The following is a 25,850-nucleotide window of genomic DNA, read 5'->3' as shown; positions in this document are numbered from 1 at the left end:
AGGAAACATTAGAATAGAGCTGAAGAACCAGCTGAGATAAACAGTCAGCTGCTCTTCAGCCTGGCTGCTTTCCATCAATAACAGTACTCACTATGGCTATGTGTCAGTCTGCTCACTAGCTCAATAGTAGGTAACCCAGGGAGTGGGTTGCCTCATTATTAAAATCATTCCAGTGCATTGAACAGTTCACTCCCTAGAAATGAACAGAATGCCTTTTTAACTCATCTCCTTTTTATTAATTCCCATCAATGGGAACTAGGGAATGGACTGAGACACACCCTTTGAGAGTACATTTTGGCATGCAGTGATAGTGTGATAATCAGCCAAAAATATCAAGTTACACTTTGTGACTTGTTGCAAAATGTGTCTCTGAAGTCAGTGGGAAAGTGGAAGCGAGAAGAGACAGATCAGAAGAAGAGAGAGTAGGTGTAAATAAAGGATGAGGCAGAGATAAAAAGGAGTAAGAGGTGAGACACGAAATATCAACCATTCAAGTGAAAAGTGAGAGTGGTCTAATTAGCCAAGTGAGACGTCTTGCCTTTGAGAAGAAATACGAAGGCATCTGGAGAGTAACAGACAAACATCATAAGACTTACTCTGCTCCGTAACACCACAAAACAGACTCACTGAGAAATACGCAAAATATTAATGCTGTGTTTGATTAACACAAGGTTAGTCAAGTTAGTATGTATTTGTGTGTGTGTGTGTGTGTGTGTGTGTGTGTGTGTGTGTGTGTGTGTGTGTGTGTGTGTGTGTGTGTGTGTGTGTGTGTGTGTGTGTGTGTGTGTGTGTGTGAGTTTGATTAAGTGTTCAGTGTCTCAGTTGTTCTGTTCCAAAATCTAGTCAGCTGCCTATCTTGGCAGCCTTTTAGGCATCCTGATGCAAAGACTATTTCAGATTTTAGTCAAAGAGCTTTTAGTTAGTTTAATGTTTTGGTGTGCTGCATAAATGGCCATAGCTTCTGAAAATGTTACATTTCTAATAAAAATGTGATTTTAACAAGCATTTAGCTTTCTTGCTGTTAAAACTTTACGTTCTGCAGTTAGTGTTTGCAAATACACTACCAGTAGTTTTGGGTTGAAAAGATTTATTTTAAAAATAAATTAATACTTTTATTCAGGAGGAATGCATTAAATTGATCAAAAGTGACAGTAAAGACATTTATAATGTTTTATATTTCAAATAACTATAAAAATTAAAGCTGCAAGCAGCATTAATCGGTGTTCAAGCAGTTAAGGCAGTTAAGGCAGTTAAGCTCAAAAGCATCAAAATACATTAAGTTTCTTGTAGCAAGCATTTAACCACTGACATAATAGATGGAATAGACCTTGTTTTAGCATGATTTACCATGATATACCAAATTTTAGTGTGATTTTTCATGATTTGCCATGTTCCAGTATGATTTACCATGAATCTAGCATTATTTACCATAGTTTACCATGATATACCAAGTTCTAGTATGATTCACCATGATTTACCCTGCTCTAGCATGGTTTACCACAATTGAACACATTCTAGTATGATTTAATATGATTCTAGCATGATTTACCATGTTATAGGATGATTTACCATGATATACCATATTCTAGAATGATTTATGATGGTTTTGAACATTATGATATGAACATTAAATGATCGTAGATGGAATAGACCATTTACAGCTAATACAGGCAATTTACCATAGGAAATACATGGTTTTGAAGTTATAGCGCCACCTATGGTCTGATCTCCATGAAACTTTGCATGCTTCTTCACCATGTTATGGCACATATGCTCATCAATTTTTGCTTAAATCGAAATCAGATATATACATATTGTCCGTCTTGAGCCAAGGATCACAGTGGTGTAAAAAGCTTGGGGCTAGGACCAACGGTCTATTAGTTATGAGCAATTTAGTAGTTTTGGTTGCTGTAGCGCCACCTATGGGCCAATTGGGGTCATACTCTGATAGGTTCTCCCCAAAAGTGTGGCCTACCATCTGACCGAGTTTCAAGTCTCTAGGTTTTACGGTTTGGGCTGCACGATGCGTTTTAGGGGAATTTTTTTTTTTCAAATAGCAATTACAATAGGTTTTCAGCACTTCGTGCTTGAACACCTAATAATAATGAGACCTTTTTGACAGTTATAGCGCCACCTATGGTCTGATCTCCATGAAACTTTGCATGCTTCTTCACCATGTTATGGCACATATGCTCATAAATTTTTGTGAAGTTCTGAGTTTTTATTTATGATTTATAGGCTTTTGAGTGTATTTTGCCACACCCCTTTTTCTAAATGAGCCTGTTACAGCCACCCAATTGCAAAATTTCAACTTTTTTTCGATAATTATTGATCTAGAGAGTCCAGAGAATAGGCTTAGACTGGTTTGGTGTCGATCGGGCGAAAAACCAGGGACTAGTTCGCAAAAGTAGGTTTTGGACAAAATCCGACATAACTTTTTTGTTTTTTGCTTAAAATGTATATCTCGAAATCTGAGATTACATCTTGACCGTCTTGAGCCAAGGATCACAGTGGTGTAAAAAGGTCTATGACCAAAGACCAAAGGTCTATGAGTTATGAGCAATTCAGTACTTTTGGTTGCTGTAGCGCCACCTATGGGCCAATCGGGGTCATACTCTGATAGGTTCTCCCCAAAAGTGTGGCCTACCATCTGACCGAGTTACAAGTCTCTAGGTCTTACGGTTTGGGCTGCACGATGCGTTTTAGGGGAATTTTTTTTTCAAATAGCAATTACAATAGGTTTTCAGCACTTCGTGCTTGAACACCTAATAAAAATCAGTACAATTACAATAGGGTTTCAGCACTTCGTGCTTGAACCTCTAACGAGTTCTAGTAGGCTATGATTCACCATGGTTTACCCTGTTCTTGCATGATTTACCACAATTGAACACATTCTAGTAGCCTATGATGTAATATGATTCTAGCATGCTTTATCATAGTTTACCTTGATTTGTCTTAGTTTACCTTGATTTACCATGTTATAGGATGATTTACCAGGATTGTAACATGCTTTACCATGATTAATCACATTGCTAGCATGATTTACCATGATACACCATGTAATAATATTATTTACTGTGATTTACCATGTTTCTATCGTGATTTACCATGATTTACCACGTTGCTAGCAATTATGTGAAGCATCAGAACAACTTAAGTGATAAACTCTGACAAAATATGATTGTTTTATAATAGTTAATAAGGAAAAAACAGTTTGCTTTAGTGCAGAATACTGGTGAAAATCAAGTCTGTAAAAATGAAAGTGAGCCAATAAGTGGTCTTCTACTGCCCTCTGCTGGCCATTATACTTATTAATAAAAAGTTTTCACAGGTGCTTTTGCACTCATATGTAGACATATGCTTACACACACACACACACAAATGTTGTTGTTATTTTTTTCAATGCTATTGGGATGTGTCACTATGAAAATATACTTGAATGGTCTTTAAGCATTTCACATATTTCTTTGTGAAGCTTAATGAGGACGGGACCTTTCAAACAAGCTATCCCACAAGAATCTAGGTGGTCTAGGTAGGGAGTTACAGCTGTTCCAAGCCGGAGGTCTCACGGATTATATATATATATATATATATATATATATATATATATATATATATATATATGCAATGTAGTTTTGAACATTTATTAATGCAAATACTTTTCTTCTTTCATATGTGCAAAAAATTGAAATGAATGAAATGATACCACAGAGACATTCTTCAATATGCAAACGATTGAACTTGAATAAATTAATTGATTGTTAATGTTACTTATTTTCATATACATTGTTTTTAAAAAAACATTGTATTATTCTGGCAATAAAATACAGTTTTGTTTTCTATGACTTGGTTTGATTCCATGTATTTTTTAATGGCACGTTTTTCATATTAACTCTAATAAAAATGCTTAAACACATTTTGTTATAGCTATAGATATTTGAAATTAATGGTAGGTAAAAAAATGCTTATTGCAGGTTTCCCATTTAAAACGCAATTTTTAGTTTTCATTTTAATCATAACTTTATTGAAAAAAATGTCTCAAATTTTCATGTTTACTCAATGCATGCTTACACACACACACACACACTTTTGGGATGTTATTGTGAAAATCTAATTTAGTTTAATATAGTTGATAAAATCTAATGTAGTTTAGTTGAATATTTAGGTAATATAGTTTAATAATATAAAACTATATTTCCAGTCCATCATAATAAAAAAAAAATAGCTTTAAGAAGTAAAATGTCCAGCAGAGGGCAGTAGGAGACCACTTATTGGCTCACTTTCATTTTAAACAACTTGGTTTCACTAGGATCCTGCACTAAAGCAAACCATTTTTTTCATGTTAACTCCATAATGCATGCTTACACACACACACACACACACACACACACACACACACACGCGCACGCGCGCACACACACACACGTGAAGTTCTGATTTTTTATTTATGATTTATAGGCTTTTGACTGTATTTTGCCACGCCCCTTTTCTAAATTACCCTGTTACAGCCACCCAATTGCAAAATTTCAACTTTTTTTTCGGTAATTATTGATCTAGAGAGTCCAGAGAATAGGCCTAGACTGGTTTGGTTCCGATCGGGCGAAAAACCTAAATCGAAATCGGAGATATACATATTGTCCGTCTTAAGCCAAGGATCACAGTGGTGTAAAAAGCTTGAGGCTAGGACCAACGGCCTAGGAGTTATGAGCAATTTAGTACTTTTGGTTGCTGTAGCGCCACCTATGGGCCAATTGGGGTCATACTCTGATAGGTTCTCCCCAAAAGTGTGGCCTACCATCTGGCCGAGTTTCAAGTCTCTAGGCCTAACGGTTTGGGCTGCACGATGCGTTTTAGTTTTTTTTTTTTTTTTCAAATAGCAATTACAATAGATTTTCAGCACTTCGTGCTTGAACACCTAATAATAAGCATTACAACTGTTAATAATAATAAATAATAATAAACATTAATAATAATAACAAGAAATGTTTCATGAGCACCAAATCGCCATATTAGAATGATTTCTGAACTGAAGACTGGAGTAATGATGCTGAAAATCCAGCTTTGCCATCTCAGGAATAAATTGCATTTAAAAAACTATTAAATTAGAAAATATATATTTGTAATTGTAATAATAACAGCTGGGTAAAATCACACTTACCCCAAACATATGAATGATACTGTACATTGTTCTGTAATATATAAGTAATCATTGTGAACAGAGCTTAATACAGCGTTGCAGATATCCTTCACAGAATCCATTGCAACAAGGTCAGTGAAAAAATCAAAAAGGTGAAGTTGAGAAGTGATTAGAATAAGCTTTATTTTATTAAATAAAGAAAATTATTGATAAATATGTGTGCAGGGTATTTTTGTGCTTATTAGACTATGTTGTTGTTAGCTTAGCAACATGCTAAGAAGAAAAGCATGCTTTGAGGAGCTGCTGCTAATGTCTTTCAAATTATTCAATCATGAAGTAAGTGTGCTTTTTTTAAAGTCAAGATTCTACCTATGTAGGTAGTAGACAGCAAGGATTTATACTAGGTTTTGGAACAGAGCTTGTGTGACTCCACACATGGTGTGGTCTGTGTATGTATAATTTAGTGCTCTCACCCTGGATTTCTCCTCAAGTTTGGTGATCATGATGATATTTGCTGTGTGTTGTTCCCACACCATTCTCCAGAAATCACTAAACGTGTCTGGCATGGGGCCCTGGGTGGCGATGTAAGCGCCCTGTCGGCGGTACCCGTCTATGAAGTTGGCATTGATGTAGTCCCCGCCAGGAACACCTGCATAACAAGATTGAATGGGGAAAAAACTAAATCACATTCAACCTAACAAGAGAAAAAAAAAATCTAAAATGCCGTTCATAAATTTTAATAGGTGTAAATGAGAAATATACCGGTAATTAAATTCCATTAGTGGTGTGTCAGATCTAATTTTTAAAAATTAATTAGCAGCACATATCAAGCTTAGAAATCCACAGTACATGGGATATTAACTGGAAAATAACAACAGGATTTAAAAAAATATATATCAATGTGTCAGAGATGATTTAGATCATGGACAAAATCATATGCATCAGCGTTATTTTACTATTATTTATGTACAATCATAGTATTTATTAATATTTTAAATTAGCCTTAATTTTTATATTTTCAGTTATATTCTTTGTAGTTTAAGTTTTGTTAAGTTTGTTATGTGCTTTTTTTTACTTTTAATTCGTTTTTGTATATTTCTATTTAGTTTTCATTCTTTTTTATTAAAATTTTTAGCAATTTTAGTACTTGAATATATTTATTTATGTCTATATAAGTTGGCAAAATCGTCAATTTCTAATTAAATTTTCTTCTCTAATATTTATATTTTATTTGACTTCAGCTTCATTTAGTTTACTGAAACTGGCTTGTACTGTACCAACACTGGTGCAGTATGTAACCATATAGAGATAACAAACAGCAATGGTGCTAGATGTCATGTGAACGGGTAATAGCTTTAAGTAGATTTCCCATGTTAATACTCCTGTACCATTAGAACATGTGTTATTTCTAATGAATACACACAGAAACAGCAATATTGAACACACACGCTCTCACCATCATTGTTGGAGAGTGATACTCTGGTGTGGTCGTAGGCGATGACGTTGGCATATCTGTTCTTTGACTTGTTAATCTCAAGGTTAGACTGTTCCCATGAGAACTGTTGCCCTGGATCAATAGACTACAAGACAGAAGCACGCCATGAATTACACATCACGCTGGACATGCCCCATACTGTAATTCACACGTTACAAACATCACATGGCCTATGCAATGAAGTTAGTGCTCACACACACAAAAAAAGTACATGAAAAAGAAATTAAAGCACACTATAGCATGCAGAAATGTGGTGCTAATGTACATCATTCATTGGCCAATATGTTTTTAATGTACATTGGCAGGGTGCGAATGTATGTGCGTGTGTATGTGTGTGTGTGTGTGTAAGATCTGACCTCATACTCTTGAGAGAACCTCAGGTTGTCATTGGCTTTCATCCTCTCTATGTGAGCTGGCAGTTCTGAGACAGATACTGGAGGGTGACTGGTCATGCCTGCCAATCACATCACACAAACACAAAGATCAGTTCACACTCTGAGAACATGACATGCTACTGGATTAAGTGCTCTGAGCAGTGTGAGAGAATGTTAGTGATATCATCTATATTTTAACACTAGGGTTCACGAGTGTGTGTGTTTTGAGGAAAGAAATTGCTAAAAGAATGTAAATCGATTTGTGTCGTAGACTAGTTGTTTTTACCCAGAGATTCATTTTCTAAATGTAATAACACTGATGGTTTAGACCAAGTTAAATGGAGTGGTCAGTTTGGGTTATTTGTAGTTTTAGGGGGACATTTGTAAATATTTCCTGTTTTAATACATTTAATGTGCAATGAGCAGTTATAAAACAGGTAATTCCACATAAAAGATAGACCAAAACTAAGTAAAAAAATGTTTTTTAATGACAAATGCTGTAAAGTTATATGATAAGACATATAAAATAATTTTTTAAATAATACTGTTCAATAATACTGTAGGAAAGAATATACACAAATGTTTTACTTAGTGAAGTAAACAGCCTCAGAAAACTTGATTAATATTATTTCATGATGTACAACTTTTTTTGGTGGCTGTGGGCAGGGCCTCATATTCACATCCCACTATAAAATCTCTAAAAATAAAGTCTGAACATTACTGAATAATGGTGTGGTGGAGGGTATAGATTACAATACAGTCAGAAGTATTAAGCAAGATGGAATTAGCATTGAAATTGCTGAATCAGATCAAATTGAACTTAAAGCAAAAAATCAATATTGCCGCATTTAGAATATAATGGAGAAGAGTTAATGCAATAGTTGTCTGTTTAACAAAGAACAAAGTCATAGATCAACATTGATTCAACACCAAACTTATGATTACTGTAATCTTTATTATAGATAGTTTTATTTAAAAATGTCTCTAGCATGTCCTCCTGTAGATAACTAGTGATGTGTGTGTGTATTTAGATCAATTTCCACTATCATTGTGGGGACTAAATAACATAATACAATCCATAACAAACAATAAATAATGTCAAAAAATGTAGAATGTAGAGGAAGGGTTAGGGGATAGAAAATATCATTAGCTAAAATATAAAAATAAAAAAGCAAAGTTCAACCATGTGGAAAGTGTGTGTTTGCTGGTGTTTGTAAGGTGTTGTGACGTCAGTCAGAGCAGAGAGAAAAGCTTTACACGCTGCAGCAGGTGTTCACATACACCCCTGTTATGACTCAAATGAGTTAAGAGGATGAAAAAAGCCAAACCAGTTACTGCATATGTGCGAGCATATGGGGGTTAATCAGTCAATATAGACTACAAGACACATAACTAACTTGATAACCGTCGATAACCGATGATAGATGCACGCAAACCTAGAAAAGAGACAACACTGTGTTGATACCGACAGTGTGTGAGCATTAAATAGGGACTGGAAAATTGATTCTTCAGCACTCTGTACCTGTGTGTGTGTGTTAGTGACATATCTTTTCATCAGTATATTACCAGCCGTTGGGAAGTTGATTCTACGCAGCTCCACTGGATCAGATGGATGCTGGGAACTCATGGCTTTACTGCTGCTGGGAAAGCTGCACTTCCTGCCCTCCAGCTCTGCCCGCTTCCTGTAACATCACACGCGTAGGAGCATTAAAGCAACACTCACTTAGTAGGAAATAGTTTATATTGCATTTCGAGCATAATTAGATTTACAGAGAAACATAATACACAGACCTGTCTGGTTTGCTGGTTTGTGCACCGATAAAGCAAGGGAAGACAAAAGAAATAGGGTTGAATAAAATCAGCTTCTGCGTAAGTAAAATATAAAACATCTAGCATTTTTTATTCCTTTGCTTATCATCCTTTTTTTTTTAATCATTCAAATTAATGAATAATTCATGCCAATTAGTGAATCATTGAATAGATTCATTGAAAAGGATTGACTGAATTGCTGGTTTTAAGTTTTACTCTACACAATAGCAATATCTAGCAGGTTAAAATTTTAGATTTTAGAACATTTTAGAGCGGACCATAATTAGAACAATGCATGTTTACTATTATTTTTCCATTTTAAATTAGAAAATTCTCTACTATTTCCACTGTGGGAACTCCCATTGATGTCATTTTACCTACATTCACAATTTCAAATTCTAAATCTCTTTCCTTTCCTCCTGCAAACTCACCTTTTAAAGAGGAGGATGAGGATGACAATGCTGATGATGAAGATGACAGCCAGCACTGGCCCAACCACCCACAGAAGCCCCTCCTCCTCGTCTACGATCGGCTGCGGCTCAACATCGGAGAACAGCACGGCATCAGAGAATGGACTTGTGGAGTACACAGTCTGTCAATAATGGATCAAACAGACACTTAGAATATTAGGATAAAAATATATACAACATTTTTATATATGTGACCCTGGATGACAAAACCAGTCATATGGATCATTTTTTTAAAATTGAGGTTTATACATCACATGAAAGCTGAATAAATAAGCTTTCCATTGTTGTATGGTTTGTTATAATTGGACAATATTTGGCCGAGATACAACTATTTGAAAATCTGGAATCTGAGGGTGCAAAAAAATCGAAACATTGAGAAAATCGCCTTTAAAGTTGTCCATTTATGTTCGCGATTGTGCTGCATTCACTCACAAAAATAACATGTGAGTGAAACAAATAAAAATGAAACAAATAAAATGTTTTATACATTTACGGTAGGAAATTTACAAAATATCTTCGTGGAACATGATCTTTATTTAATATCCTAATGATTTTTGGCATAAAAGAAAAATTGATAATTTTGACCCATACAATGTATTGTTGGCTATTCCCACAAATATACCCGTGCTACTTAAGACTGGTTTTGTGATCCAGGGTCACATATAAAAAAATAAATAGCTGTGAATACAGAGACAGCTGAAGGGTTGCAGGCACTACTCAAAATATAACATTGTTTTTTATAAATTATTGCTTAAATATTGAATTGTGGACCTTAAAAATCACCAACATGAGAGAGAAAAGAAGGACTTACGTTCTGGCCCAGTTCAAGAATAGCCAGCACGAAGCACACATACTCCTGTCCGTTCACAAGCGGTCGGTTCATGAATGCTCCATACACACGGCCGTCTCCTAGTTTAAACTCAGCTGGAAGATTCTGGAAATGAGAACTGATGTACGCTTTTGCCTCCGCCTGCCTCCGCAGACGCACAGAGCGACCGGTGCCATTAATCTCCCTCAGTAGCTGGAGAAACCAGAAAACAAGACAAGCACATGACATGAGCCAAGTTAACCACAACAGACACTGCAACTGCCTTATGCTGAACCAACATGTGTTTAAAACTATCAGCAAAGGGAGTGAACGACTTGATCAAAACTGTAAAAAATATTTCAATTTTAAAGTTTCATTACAAAAATTGTACCTCATCAATGTTCATCTCATCTGGATCACTCCATAAATTCTGGAAGTTTCCTCCTCTCTGCCTCTTCAGAGGGATAACCACAATGTAGAAACCCCTTCAATTAAAAACATATTACATTAGAATCTCATGAAGAAAAGTCTGTTTATGTTCCCGCCCAAAAATAAAATGAAGGCAGTTAAATATTTTTTGCATTGTGAAAATATGAAAAAATATCTTTCTGATTACAGTAATTAATGATGAAAATATTTTTTTTGTTTAAAATTGGCATAAACTGAATACAGTACAATTGAAAAAACTAAGTGTATATATATATATATATATATATTATTTTTATTATTATTTTTCAAATACATGCTGTTCTGAACTTTCTATTAATCAGAATTCTGAAAAAAAGTGTTTAGAGTTTCCACAAAAATATTACGCAGCACAACTGTTTTTAACATGAATAATAATAAGATAAAATAAAATATATATATTTTGCAAACCAAATCCGTAGCCTACATTAGATTGATTTCTGAAGAATAACATGGCATTAAATACTGGAGTAAGGGCTGCTGAAAATTCAGCGTTGCCATCAAAGGAATAAATATATTTTAAAATATATAAAAATGTAATATATATGATAATGTATAATATATTAAAACTTTTAAATTCTATTTACTGTATCTTTGATCAAATGCAGCCTTGAGCATAAGAGAGAAAATCTTACTGACCCCAAACTTTTAAACAGTAGTGTATATTTTATATATAATAATATAAATTATTCAGTTGAGTTTAAAATTCTGAAACCACACTGGAAATCTGAAATCTAATATCTTATTTAAAGCTGGAAATGTCAGAAATGGTTCTGAAAATTTGAATCATTCTTTGGTGTTTGCTGACCTGACATTAGCCTGTCCCTGGACAGTGGGCAGCTGGAGTGTAGCGATGCTCTGAGAGCTAGTCTTGTCCAGGAGCTGGGGTTTCTTGGTCAGCAGGTTTGGAGCGGTCATGGCGTCTGTGCGGTGCTGCAGGCCTCCAGTGCCATCAGCTTTACTGGTTAACAAGAAGGTGTATAGAGACTGGGGCTTCAGCTTAGTCACTAACTTCTGTCCGAGCCGCCCATCCACCTCCACACTTTCACCATCACCATATGAGATCTGAGGGGAAAAAGAGAGAAAAGCATTTAATTCACTAAAAAGCACAATTAACCAGCAAAGACTATGAGCATGTTGTGACACACACACTCTCGAGGAAGGCAGAGTGAGATTAAGACTGACACCTCAGACACTTGCTAACATGCACACGCTCGCACGTTTATACCAACACTGTCATACACAATTCCACCTCAATATGTTGCATGAAGGGTAGAAACGGAGGAACAACACACACACACACACACACTCACAATGTTTGTTTTTATACTGAGCTAATAATACTGTCTATCACATAACCCAGCCGTTATGGGCACCACAATATGACTTTAAATGATTTAAAATGTGAAAAAACTGTTTTAAAATAAGATAACACAGCTAAAAAGCAAAAAGCAAACTGACATCCTGTTTCTTATTTTAATTAACCACTTTTATAAAAAGAACGGAGTTCCCATGGTATTGGAAAAACGGGACCTGGACGGGATTTCTAGACCTGGAAAAGAATTGATTAAAATCTTACTGTCATAAAAATGTGGTCACACTTAAGATTAGGGTCCAGTTATCACTATTTACTAACTATTAACGACAAAATTTAGCCTCAATAAACTCCTAATTGCTAACTCCTAAATAATAGTTGGTAAGATATTTGTTAAGTTAAGGTATTGGGTTAAGGCATGAAGAATATGGTCATGCAGAATAAGACATTAATATGTGCTTTATAAGTACTAATAAACAGCCAATATCCTAGTAATATGCATGCTAATAAGCAACTAGTTAATAGTGAGCATTGGACCCTAAACTATTGTGTTACCGAAATGTCTATTCTGAATGTACATTTTTCTAGTTAAGTCAAGCTCTAAATATTTTAGCACCAAGAAACTACTGAGAAATTGCTATTTTGAGTAAAACATACATTTAAAAAATATTAAACAAATGACAGGAAAAGTAATGTAAACATATTGCTTATAAAGATTGTAAACCCTGAAAAAATATTCAGTTCTTGAAACTTCTAGAATTACCAAATTTAATAATTTTAATGTGGATTATTAATAATTATTGTATTATGTTAATATATTGTCACTACTAGTTTGTGTTAATACAGACGTTTTATAATACAAAAGGTCTGCACTTTAAAATGAATGTATTGAATTAAAACAGGAGATAGAAACACAAACTTTTTGGCTGTTCTGCCTTCGTCAGTCAATACAGAAGTTTGAAAACAAGCTGAAATATCTTTGTCTATATGAGAGGCTTTTGAATATTGTCTTGGATAATGAAAGGCCTTGGAGAAAAGGTTGAGAACCACTGCCCTACAGCTTTCACACATTTAGATTTTCAATATCAAATTATTTCATGTTTATTAAGCTGTTTTCTTCATGTAGAGCCAAAAATAGGCTAAACCTGACTCGTGCAGACACACACGCAGTTTTTTCCAGTACTTACAATGAGAGATTGTGCTTTATTACTGGCGGTTCGTGGCTCCCAGGTCAGCAGCACAGAACTCTTCATAGCAGCTTTCACTCTGAAGTTCACGGCAAACACTATTAAAGAGAAATAAAACAAAAGATCATCACAACACACTTCAATTCTTCAGCTCACCTGAGCAGAACCTCTGGCCTCCAGCATGAGCAGAACATCAAAGAATCTTTTCAACCGTTTCTACTAAAAACATTTACCACATCAGGTTGTTATCTACAAAGAGCACAGACCCGAAAGGAGAAAAAAGAGCTAGTCACTCTTTTCTCATACAGTAGTGCTGATAAGAATTTGCCACTCTTTTCCAAGGGTTCACCTTCACCATAGTTGTTTATGAGATTATGGAGCACTCCACGTATACCTAGACCCATTTTCAGAAAGATTCTCACCTTTTATCTGCACTTAGTGAACGGCACCAAACAAGAGACTCAGACCAACAAACACAGACAAAAATGACCAGACATAAACAGAAAATATTCTTCCACAATAAAGAAAATGTCGTGGTCTTGATTAGGAAGGGTTGCCTGACATTAAATGTTTGTATGTGAGGATATACAAGTGTCATACCTTCCTGTGCTGGTTGTGTTTTGATGGATACGGGGAGACTATAGGCCCCAGGGCCGTGTTTGCTAAGCATGCACACTCTCGCCACATACTCAGTATTTGCCCGAAGGCCATTAAGAACCACTATAGCCTCCGAAACGTCTGATTCCATGGCAATATCCGTGCCATTACTATAGGTGACAGCGAACCACACGCGGTAACCTTGGATCCGGTCATAGCTTCTTGGTCGCTCCCATTTCAGGATCACAGACGAGGAGTTGATGTTTTCAGCCGTCAAGTTAGCCAAAAGCGGCAAGGTTTCCTGTATGCTCACTTTTTGACCGTCTGTTGTCCCCGGGATTGTTACCATGTCATCTGTGGTTGTTTGCACCACGTTTGGTGTTAAAAATGTGACCTGAGCGCTTGAACCATAACCCCATATGGTACGGGCCGCGAGCCGAAAAACATACAGCACCCCTGCACTCAAAGAGGAGACGGTGTAGGTGCGTTCCTTAGCGTCTAGCTCCAGCACCATGAAGGAGTCTGAGGTCGGGTCAGCCTGGCCATATGAGAGCCTGTAGCCCAGCACAGGAGACAGACCAGCAGGGGGAGGCTGCCATTTTAGCAGGGCCGTGCCATCCTCTGATGGCAAGACTGTAAGCAGGGGCAAACCTGGCACTGTGGAGTAGAGAACAATACTTTAGATCAACACTAAATATGTAGCGCTGTAGTGAAGTCATGATGTGTTAGGTTGAGTGAAATACTTGACTTTCTGGTTATTACAATAGTTCACTCAAAAATGAAAATTCTGTCTTTATTTTCTTCACAGCTCCAAAAAATACTTTCTTGCGCAATTCACAAAAGAAGACAGTGCTCTTTTCAACTGAATTACAATGAACAGGGAGCGAACATAATCAAACTGATTGTGCTTTTCCACTTTGTTTGTGCATAAAAAAGATCTGCAGTATCTGCAGCGGTTACAAAGCTCAAAGTCCCTTCCAAAGGGAGATATTTTATTTTTCTCAGAATCAACTTTTCAAGAACTACAACGAACGGCTCGTTTAAACTACAACGCGATTTTCTGGATCTTATCATAATGTTATAATGTTCCTGTAATGATCATTAAGTCATAATGTTCCTCATTAAAATGATCTCCGCCCACTGAATACCTTAAAAAGGGGACGAGGCCTGGTTGAGCTGCATTAGAGAAGACGGTGTTGACGCTATGTCAAAGAGATGCTGTTTTGTCCACCCCTTTTCCAAAGCTCATTTGTTTGACCTTCCTAAGGCTTAACGTTTATCTGTGCGCTGCATATTTTATGGAGAGCATCTTGTGTAAGATGTAAGCTCTCGCTTTTGTAAGATGGTTCACTGCTCCTTAGGAAAATGAACCATGGTTTAGTGATCGATTACGGTTTGTAAAGTTTTCCGACAAATAGCACGATTAAATGGTGGATAACATCGTATCTATAATGTAGAAAATTACAAAAAACATAGCACTCTGAAACGTCCTGTGAAATTCACGCTTGCAAAGTCTGTGCATGATATTCATTCTGCATGATTTTCTTTTTTGTGTTACATTGTCAGGGTCTGAATCAGGCTCCAATTGGTTTGAAATTGACGCCATCGTCAATATTTACACGTGTTCGAGGCAGAATGGGGAGAGAAGTGCTGTAATAATGTAAATTATGTGAAAAAGAATGCGTTTTTTAGCAATCAAGCATGAAAACATATTCTAGTACACCCCAAAAAGAAAATCAAGAAGGGCATAATAGGACCCCTTTAAAATGAAAAGACTTTAACAAAATTAATTCACTGAAAATCTCGACATTTACCATAGCTTTCCTTGGTATATTTTTAAGAGAGAATAAGAGTAGTCCAGTTTGTTAACAGATAAGTCTTTTGAATCAGAATTGTTTGATCCAGTTCACAAAATTGGTCTGAATGATTCGTTTATGAACTGAAAAGTTGAACTCATGCCTTACAATTTGAAAAGTTGAAATCACAGACTCAATATCCAATATAGATAAATCACAACAAATATTGACAACACACTATGTAATAATTTTTAAGTCAGTGAATCGTTTGATCAGGTTCATAAATTGTGTGAATGATTTATGAATTCGAAAATTTTAACTGACTCAAAATCCAGAGTTATTCACAAAAAATCTTGACATCTGCCATAGCTTTCTTTCAAGCATTTTTAAGTTAATAAAAGTAGATTTGTTAGCAAATAATTATTGAGGCAGATCTTTTCAGTAAATCAATTGATCTGGTTCACAGAATTTGTCTCAATGATTCGTTTATGAATCAAAAAAGTTGAGCTCACACCTTACAATTTGAAATGTCCAACAGCTCACAAGAGGGGAAAGAGGAATTGTCATTGAAAAGAGCATAAAACTATTTTCAAATTTTCTCCTTTAGTGTTCGGTGGAAAAAATAAATTCATATGGGTTTGGATTTGGAATGATATGATGATAAGTAAATGCTTTTCATTTTTCGGTGAACTATCTATTTAACACGCAGATAAACATAAGTGTGTATACCAAAACATGAATGTGTATGTATGTGGTAGGGTGTACACACATGATGGTTTAGTTCTGATGACGATAGGCTTGCTGCGTGCTCCATCACCTTTTGAGGTGAACGCAGCCACGGTCACAGAGTATTCAGTGTTTGGCCATAAATCGGTCAAAATCAGGTCCTAATAAACACATACAGTTACTAAAACAATACATCAAAAAAAAAAAAAATTCAAAGAAACTAAATGTCCATTTTATTTGAAATTCATTATTGAAAAATCATCTTGACATACAGATTCCATTTTTCCCCAATTCAAGTATAGGAGCTGTACATGCCTATTGCCTAGATAAAATATAGCTGTCTGGATTGGAACATTACCAAGATGGCTGCAGAGTGAACTGATGTGCCTTAAAGGGACTTTGGTTCAAGTAAATGTGTTAAAATTCTGGGTCATGTTCAAAATAGTTATACTCACATATTGTTTCGAGTCATTCTGTGGCTGTTTACACACACACACAAAAAGAAGTAAAATGAATTTGAATGCCAAGATGTAATATGATTATTTCCAACAACACAATGAATAAAGGTCTACTGAGAATAAATAGTGTGAAAGGTTCACTGGAACAATTACATAGCGGTTTTAAGGCTCTTAGATTCTAAGATAGTTATCGGAGGTTCTGTTTAAGCATGCGGATAATAAGCAGATACTGATGTTATCTGATGATTAAAGCAAAATGAAAGTCCATTTAGAGAGCATTAGCTGAGCTAAAAAGCCTAATTACTGACAAACAAACAGCTCATCCAGATCAAGTGATAGTTAGGATCGACATCATGTTCTAGTGTACAGTATGTGAGTGATTCTTCAATTTGTGGCACTGCTTTAAATCTTAAAAAAGTAAACATTTTGAAACTTAATGAAAACGTTTTTTACATGCCTTTGATCAAGTTGATTTTGGTATGTGTAAATTTGTATATTTTGTGCGATGGAAATTACCTAGAAAAAGTTGGATAAACCTTGTACTTATTAACACAACAATTAGATCGCAGTAAATTACAGTATGAGTTTATAAAATAAAGAAAATCTACCCAAATGTAGTACCAACTGGTCCAGCACAGTTGTCTGGGTAAAAAATGCTGAAATGTTAAGGGTTTGTGAGTTCACAGCATACACTGCAGCATGAATAAATTACGTGGTTACTGTTATAGAATTAATGTTTTGTTGTTTGCTGACTCTTTATTTAAACTTTTGTTTTGTCAGTATTATTGTTAGATATTTGTTGTGTTGTCATGTTGATTGTGACTGTTATTGTGTCAAGTATTGAGGTCTATGTATCATATTCTAGACATCTTTGCTTTGTAAAGTAATTGTACCTTTAGAATTAAAGTTCACTCCACATATTTAGTGTCCTATAGAACTATATATACGGCTAACAAAATTATGTTTTTATGTGTTGAACAAGAAAACTGTATAGTTACTTTGATGAATTTATTGGTTGAATGATGCATTTTACATTTAACAAATATAAATTAGAGCTTAGATCGGGCCCAAAAAATCAAGCCCGACCCGACCCGAGCCCGTGCACGTTGTGTCCGAGCCCGGCCCGGCCCGACACATTAACTGTAATTATGAGCCCGAGCCCGATTTAAACCCGACCATTTTTAATATGTGGGCCGTTATAACCAGGGGCGACGCCAGATCATTTTTTAACGCAGGTGCTGAATGGGTGCTAGACCATTGACAGTGTGGAGCTGCGCAATTGTATATATATATATATATATATATATATATATATATATATATATATATACTATTAATAAATGTGCAAAAATTGGCCACTTAATATTTAATATTCAATTATATTAATTATCACAATGATAGTTTTAATTTTATCAAATTGAACAATTAGTAAATTCGGTGACAAGCGTGCCGAGAATTGATTTAATTTTATGATGAGATGCTCCAGTTCACGTGCTATGGTGAACACGGCTCGCCGGCGCCTCCATGTCATGAATATTGCCTGCTATATTTGCTTCTTATTAATGCTTCTTCTTCTTCAGGCAATTGGTTGATGAAAAATGTATTAAAATTAAGATACAATTTATACAGAACGAAATTCACTTTAAAGAAAGGCTTTCTACAAAACAAAACATAATGAAGTGGTCAAAATCATGCCTGAACCACTCCATGTCTCCTGATATTGCGCATCCTCCTATCAACTCTGTTCACTTTCATAATCAACATAGATGGAAAAAAATAACATTATAATATTTTAATAAATATGAAACTAAATGCGCTTATTTAATGGCTACAACACATACAGACTCTCTAGCAGCGCGCCGCACTTGGACTCAACAAAGCCAACACATATGTTGTCACTGCCCACGAGTTTAACATATTTCCATACCTCCGACTTTCCTTCATACTTGCTCAAAGTTAATTCTCCTGTTTTAATTTTTTTCTTTACTTCTTCAAGCTCCATGTTGCACTTAAGCTACACAATACAGCACAGCGTGCGAGTGGAGGAGACGCTGCGCGTGACACGTGACGTGCTTGATCAAGGGCCCGACCCGACCCGAGCATAGTGGCGGGAAATATCGGCCCGGCCCGCCCCGCGGGTCGGGTCGGGCTCGGGCTCGGGCAGAGAATCTAAGCTCTAATATAAATGGACAAAGCAAAGTAGTGTTACTATAGCCTGGTTAAAACCAGACCTTTCTCAGTCGTAACGGAGTTAGGGTCTGGGGAAGGTTCATTGACGGCTCATTTCCAAAGGGGCGTCACCAACGGATGTCATTCAAATGCCTCTGTAAGCAATTGGATAGACCTTAAAACCGGATAAGATCGATCGTCATTTTGTAAAGCCCGCCTCAACGTTTGTGATTGGCGCCTCGATTTGGAAAGATTGATAATGAACTTGAATGGGCTCTTCGCCAGACTAACTTGCAGAGCAAATCTAAATTTGCCGGAAGTTCGTCTGGGTTTTCCCAGGCTAGTGTTACTAACACCATTTTTAAGATTTATTTTTACCAAAAGTAAAGTTTACCAAAAACTTTAATATGAGATCTTATTTCTTATGAAAAGTCAAATTTACCTACTTCAACATTTTTTATAGATTTACTGAAGACTTGTTTAAAGGTTTGAATAAGAAATTACCATAAAACATTATTTTAAGATTTTCTACGCAACCAGAAAAAAACTTCACCTGTGAAATGTGTGAATATATATATATATTTTTTTTTTTTTGGAACATCTTGGTGTCAAAAGAGTGAAGTTGCGTGTCTTTGAATTTTGAGAGTCCTTAATTTTTGAGATCAAGAATTCATTATTTTCAAACTGAGAACAACTCAAAAATAAACACCACATTTCTAAAGAACACATACTGACTTCAGAAGTGTATTTGTGTGTGTGTGTGTGTGTGTCCATGAGGTGAAGTCTCCTACCTGTGGCTCTCTCAGTAGGTGTTCCCTAATTCTGGGAGAGACTGTTCTCTCCCCTGCTGTTCGTCTGGCGTATGTCACCTGGTAACCACGGATCTTTCCATGCTGTCGCTCAGCAACTGGAGGTTTCCATGACACTCTAGCAGAGGTGGCGTTTAAGACCACCACATCCACACCCCGCGGCGGTGCGCTGGGCACTAAAGGGGCATTTGAGTAAAGGACATATAGTCACAGCTGAACATTCCTTTCAGCTCAAAGGAGAAGGACAAGGAAAGGTCAGGAAAAGAGGTATGGTACTGGGGTTCAATTATCTTGATAAATCCTTTGGGAAAAAGCTTTAGCCATGGAACGGGATATGAGCATGTTACCACCAGGGTGAATAAGGCACAAATGCAATTATTTATGCAGATGGAAAAATTCTGAAAGAAGGAAATCCAAAGCGGAACTTGGGAGAAGTCAGAAAAATTGCAACCACTAGTCTCCAAGGCAAATGTTGAAGGACTTTTGGGAGAGGCTCAGCTTCAGGTCATGGGGTCAAATTAAGGCACTGTCACATACCGTCTTCCTCTGTGCGGACCAATATCGGTAGGCTCTCAGGCCCTTGACCTGTGTCAGTGTGGGCAGCAACTGTCACAGAGTACAGGGTCCCTTTCTTCAGCCCCTCTATCCGGTACCGGAAACAGTTAGATGGGATGTTCGGGATCCTCTGCACGGGGTCATTCTCCCGTTCCACTGCCACATATCGGATGGAGTATCCTGTTATGATTCCGTTTTCCTCTGTGAGGGGTGGAGCCCAGCTGAGAAGTAGACTTGTGGAGGAGGGGCTTATGCATGTGACTTCCTGGGGAGGGGGTGTGGTCTCTGATTGGGTGGTTAAAGAATTGGGTGGGTTTAATTGTGTGTGTTGAGGCAGCGGTGGTTAGTTTAAGTGTTGTTGTGGATGATAATGTGTGGAAATGAAATGAAATCAGAGAAAGATAAAAAAAGACATAAAAGGACAAAATTGACACGTAAAATGTGGTGTTGTCACACACAGGTCAAATAAAGCAAGACATCAAACTGCAAATGATCGTCCACACATATGGTGAACTGAAATGAAAAACGAATACATTCAACGTGAAACTTACTTGTTTGACTCCCTCTTTCCAGATCCTTTCATTGAGTGTCTCATATTCTTACCTGCTCTTTACACTTCACTAAATGTTCAATGGCCTGACAGCTTACTGTATCTTTCCCAAACAACTTCTATCCAGTAGCGTTGTGTCATGTCAGAATCCAAGTCTTTACATCCGAGTGAACAAAGGCAATGAAAAACATGCTCTCTTAAACTGTACTCTCTATGTCCAGCATGAAAAAATCTGATACATTTAAAGAATCAGTTCATACTGATGGATTCAGTGAGTACGCAATATTCATGACATGTAATTTAGTTAATGCAGCTGATTATCACTATGTTTCTGATACAGTTATAATTTATATAAATATAAATAAAAATAAATAAAATTGATCTTTTTTTTTTTTTTGCTGTATTAATCTCTTTAATTATATTGAAAGATTCTGTTCAAGTTTAATGCTGTCACCCCATTTGAAGTCCTTGTTTTTTTTTAAAGATACACTTCCATTCAAAAGTTTGGGATCGGTGAGACTTTTTAATGTCTTTGAAAGAAGCCTCTTGTGCTGCATTTATTTAATCAACAATACAGTAATATTGAGCAATTTAAAATAACAGTTTTCTATTTGAATATGTTTTAAAATGTTTATTCCTATAACTTTTGTACCTATTGTCATGGATCACACGATATTACAGGCCATAACAAAATAATATTTTCTGTAAAAAATGTCTTACATAGCTTATAATAATGATTTCTTGTTGTTTGAATAAGTTAGAGTATTTATTCCATAATGTATCATTGTGCAATCAAAATTATTTATTTTAATTTTCTTTTGGTAATATTTCATTTTTTTTTATTTATATAAGTCCTAAATAGTAATTTTCCTAATTCTACAACGTTAAATTATTTAAAAATAACTTTTATCTTATGAAAATGTGTTAATAAATCTTGCGTCAATTATGTTACTGCACCAAACGTTGCATTTAAATTGGTGGAATTATCTCCCAAAACTATGTAAGATACTGGAAATTATGTCACTTTCCCACTAATAAGATCTGAAGCACTGAAAGGTATGTGTGCTCTCTGAGAATATATTTTAATATAAAAAGTTCTTACACAAAGTTATTTTGTAAAACATAAAAAATTGTACCAGAATATCAAAAGGAAAAATGATCATACAGTGGGTTGTTTAAAGGTCTTTTAACCATGATTTCAATAGTGCAATGTGCTCTTAGCATTTGTGCTAGCAAGTAGAGTTTTTGGCTAAAAAGCTTAAGATTGTCCGTTCTGTTACCATCCAATTCTGTTACCAAGGTAGAACAATGCTGATAGTGTGCAACAGAATTGAAAGTAACAGAGTTGACAAACAATACTAAAAAAAATCTGTATTTTTATTAAAGGTAAGAAAAGGAAGTAACTTATGTTTGGCAAGCAGTGAATTATTAAAATTGAATACATTTTCAATAAGATACTGGAAAGAATTTCTTTTACTGAACAATTATTTTCCTTAACTTTTTGAAATGCAAAATGTAACTCCAATTATAGAATCACTCATACGTGTCTGTGGAGTCTGAACGGTGATTTCACTGGTGAATGCCCCCAGGCCGTGTTTACTGCGCGCTGCTAGTTGAAATACGTAGCTGGAAAACGGCTTCAGATTCTTCAGCAGATAACTGGAGCTTGGATCAAATGATATTTTCTGGAAGTGAGAGGTTTAAAGGAATTAGCATTAAACCAGACACTGCAAAATGAAAAAGTATGTGTGTGTGTGTGTTTGTGTGTATGTGTGTGCGTACCTGCTCTGGCTGGTCTCCAAGCCTGTAAATGAGCTCATAGCCAGTGATGGCATCTGTGCCACTGTGAGCAGGAGGGATCCACGACAGAAGAATGCTGGTCTCTGATTTCACCTCTGCCTTCGGTTCTGTGGGCTGGGATGGGACTAAAAATGAGTGGAAGCAGAAAGACAATGCTTAGAGAATGATGCAGCCGAAACAAAATAACCTGCAATATTAGAATAATCCCAACTTCACAAACTGCTCACCTCCTGTCTTGGCAATGATGTGCAGATCGCTGGAAAGAGGTCCATCTCCGACTGCGGTAAAGGCAAGCACTCTAATATAATATGTTTTGTTGGGTGTCAGGTCTCGTACGTTTAAAAAATTAGCCCCTCGAACCATTTCCTTTTCCCATTGGCTCACAGACAGAGACGAATCCGACGTGTAATACACCCTGTACCCAACCACCTGACCGTTGGCTTCCTCTGGCTCCTCCCACTGCACCATCGCTGTGGAACCACTCAGCATGCGACCTCTGACACGACGAGGAGGGGAACTAGGCGCCTGTTCGGCTGTGCGAGCTTCCACGGTCTGACTTGCTGGGCCGCGGCCAATCGAATTCACCGCCATGACCCGGAAATGGTAGTGCGAGTAGGGGCTGAGTCCACCCACGCTGTAACGAGTTGTTGCTATGGCATCAATTTCTTTAAAGGTGTCGGTGGAGGAGGCGGGACGATACTGAATGATGTAATAAGAAACAGCAAGTGGATTTCCACTGTCCCACATCAGAGTAATGCTGGTGGCAGATCGCTCCATGACAACTGGAGCTCCTGGAGGATTGGGGAGGGCTATTGAGTTGAAGAAGGAGAGAAATAAATTAGGGAACATTTCTACAAATGAATTCTACAAAAAAAATCTATTTACAATAAATGCTATTTTTTTAAAACTTTATATTCATCAAAGAATCATGAAAAAAGGTATCATGATTTCCACAAAATATTAAGCAGCACAAATGTACTGTATTTTAACATAACATAATATAATATAATATAATATAATATAATATAATATAATATAATATAATATAATAAAATGACACTGAAGACAGAAGTAATGGCTGATAAAAATTCAGCTCTGATTTAACAGGAATAAATTACATTTTAAGATATTTTTAAATAAAAAACATTTATTTTTAATTGTAATATTATTTCAAAATGTTACCGTTATAATGTATGTTCATATAATTGCAATCTTGGTGAGCATAAGATAATTCTTTTTAAAACATTTTAAAAAATCATACCGACCCCAAACTTAAGAATGGTAGTGAAAAATAAAATGGCTTACTTTCAGAAAAATTTAAATACTACTAAACTTATTTTCATTTAGTATCATGAAATTACATGACATATGATAGCATTTAAAGGCATTACAGACGCTCATAATGCAAAGGTTGTAAAAAAAGATAGACAGCCGTTATACTGCCTCCTACATAATAGCTAATACTTGCCAAATTCTGAAACTCATTTTTATGCTTATTTCAGCTTGTTTTCTTTAAAAAAATGAACAAGCCTTTTGAAATCAAATGTGTTTGATGTGTACTCAGAGTGAGTCGTAGCCTATGAAGAGTGTTCCAAGTCATTGACTTATATGAGGTTACATTTTAGTTAGCCAGGCAAGAGACAGCAAGGCAGCTCACTAGGTTTTTGAACCACCATCAGCTCCCATGCTTCTTTAATATTGGCTCCTCCTATGGAACTTTATTGTTTAACTAAATGATGTTGTTTTTTTCTTCAATAAGAATAAGCATTTTCTTTGAGAGTGTTTAAACATCACTCCTGTGTACCTTTAACTGTGATCTGGGCAACAGTTTCAATAACTCCAAGTGTAGACATTGCCACACACGTGTAGTTGGCAGACTGGCGTACATCTGTGAGCTCCAAAACATTTCGCCCAATAGGCATGTCATCTTCTGGTGTCAGATCCTCGGCTCCCAGCATCCACTTGACATATGGCATGGGAACGCCCACTGCCTGACAGGAGATATTCACACTTCCTCCCGGCATGATCTCATAATCCATCGGTGGCACTGAGAACCGAGGAGGGATGCGACGCACTGAGGGTGTAAAAGACAGTGAGCCATTTACTAAGTCATGCTAAAGACATTATTAATGCTACAGAGAGCACCGCTTCTAATAAGATACGCCCTCAGGGTGTTGTACACTGCAGGTTATTAATGTGTTTTGTAGAGAAGAGATGTGGCTGTATCACCACTTTAATGGATCAAACTATGCATAATTGTTATCAGGTACTCATATATACTAGAAGAAGCCATCAAATATGTATATAAATGTTATATAAAGAAAATAAGCCATCAAATACAGCTGCCTGTGATCGAGAGATGCACATTAAAAAGTGATATGCATTTTTTTATGCTAAAGAACTGTATTTGACATTTCAAAGTACATATTCTACAGTTTTTTTTAATCATTTTTTTTATCAAAGCAAATTTATCAAAGTCTAAAAATATCATATATTTCATAAATATAATAAAAGGTGACATATTTAGGTTAATTGCTGGAGTACAAATACAACTACATTTTGCCACGGATTAGCCAAGATTTGAGTAAAAATTATCTCTCAAACTGGTATCTGTGGGGTAAAGTGTGCCAGATAATGTTAGTGAGTTTGTCTTTTAAATGTTGAAAAAAAGTTTTTAAAATACTGACCTTTACTGGCTGGTTTATGAAAATGCGGATAACAAAACTGTAAATTTGTATGTAAAAACTTTTATTTGAAATGAAACCGTATTCTCTGTGCATTTGTTACAGTATTTATTCATCTTTGTTAACATAATTTAATAAAAATTAAACTGTTCATTGTTAGTTTATGTTAGCCAATGACCATTAAATCATTTTAACAGATACAACTTTAGATTTTTATAATGTAACAGTAAATGCTGAAATTAACTTATTTAGCTGGTTAAGCATTTTTTATTGTTAGTTCATGTTAATAAATGGAACCTTATTGTGAAGTGTAAACCCTTTTTTAGTAATATTTTTTAAATCATGGTTATAGATTATTTCTTGTAATTTCATTGAGTCAAGAAATATATTATATATTATAAATTTTACCTTATCTTATTTTCCTTTCAAAATAAAATTCCCACACTTCTCCCTGCTTACAAATTGTGAAAATAATTTGTGAAAATGGAGCAGTAACAGTATACTATTACAAACACACAAATAAGCTAGGATGAATGTATGAAATAAATTGTAATTTTGTAAATTGTAAATGGACAGAAGTTCAAATGGGTACATGACATTACTATGATATAATTTGCTATCAGCATAATGTTATGGAATGCAGTTA

The 25,850-nt window shown here is 35.8% G+C and overlaps 1 protein-coding gene across 12 annotated transcripts in view; it reads right to left on the bottom strand.

Annotated features, from left to right (window-relative positions):
• The window catches only part of ptprdb (protein tyrosine phosphatase receptor type Db), a 100,158-nt gene that overhangs the window by 27,866 nt on the left and 46,442 nt on the right, over window positions 1–25,850 (bottom strand). For 3 of the 12 annotated variants that reach the window (XM_077204802.1, XM_077204804.1, XM_077204803.1), the window contains 16 exons: window positions 24,325–24,600; window positions 22,748–23,329; window positions 22,503–22,645; window positions 22,264–22,405; window positions 13,061–13,158; window positions 11,367–11,623; window positions 10,485–10,578; window positions 10,097–10,306; window positions 9,247–9,407; window positions 8,798–8,809; window positions 8,573–8,688; window positions 8,404–8,442; window positions 6,989–7,086; window positions 6,594–6,717; window positions 5,611–5,786; window positions 539–562 (listed from right to left, as the gene is read on the bottom strand). In XM_077204802.1, coding sequence (XP_077060917.1) covers window positions 539–562; window positions 5,611–5,786; window positions 6,594–6,717; window positions 6,989–7,086; window positions 8,404–8,442; window positions 8,573–8,688; window positions 8,798–8,809; window positions 9,247–9,407; window positions 10,097–10,306; window positions 10,485–10,578; window positions 11,367–11,623; window positions 13,061–13,158; window positions 22,264–22,405; window positions 22,503–22,645; window positions 22,748–23,329; window positions 24,325–24,600 — 2,552 coding nt within the window. Of the gene's footprint in view, window positions 1–538; window positions 563–5,610; window positions 5,787–6,593; window positions 6,718–6,988; window positions 7,087–8,403; window positions 8,443–8,572; window positions 8,689–8,797; window positions 8,810–9,246; window positions 9,408–10,096; window positions 10,307–10,484; window positions 10,579–11,366; window positions 11,624–13,060; window positions 13,159–13,660; window positions 14,315–16,222; window positions 16,341–16,634; window positions 16,659–19,597; window positions 19,792–20,152; window positions 20,456–22,263; window positions 22,406–22,502; window positions 22,646–22,747; window positions 23,330–24,324; window positions 24,601–25,850 lie in introns of all 12 variants that reach the window. The other 9 variants (XM_077204805.1, XM_077204806.1, XM_077204811.1 and 6 more) reach the window with 7 other exon arrangements.

The sequence above is a fragment of the Siphateles boraxobius genome, unplaced genomic scaffold (assembly GCF_051911475.1).
Source record: "Siphateles boraxobius isolate OS27281-9 unplaced genomic scaffold, OSU_SipBor_1 119, whole genome shotgun sequence".
Lineage (NCBI taxonomy): Eukaryota > Metazoa > Chordata > Actinopteri > Cypriniformes > Leuciscidae > Siphateles > Siphateles boraxobius.
The sequence above is the reverse complement of the archived record's forward strand: the minus strand, read 5'-3'. Positions and strand labels throughout refer to the sequence as shown.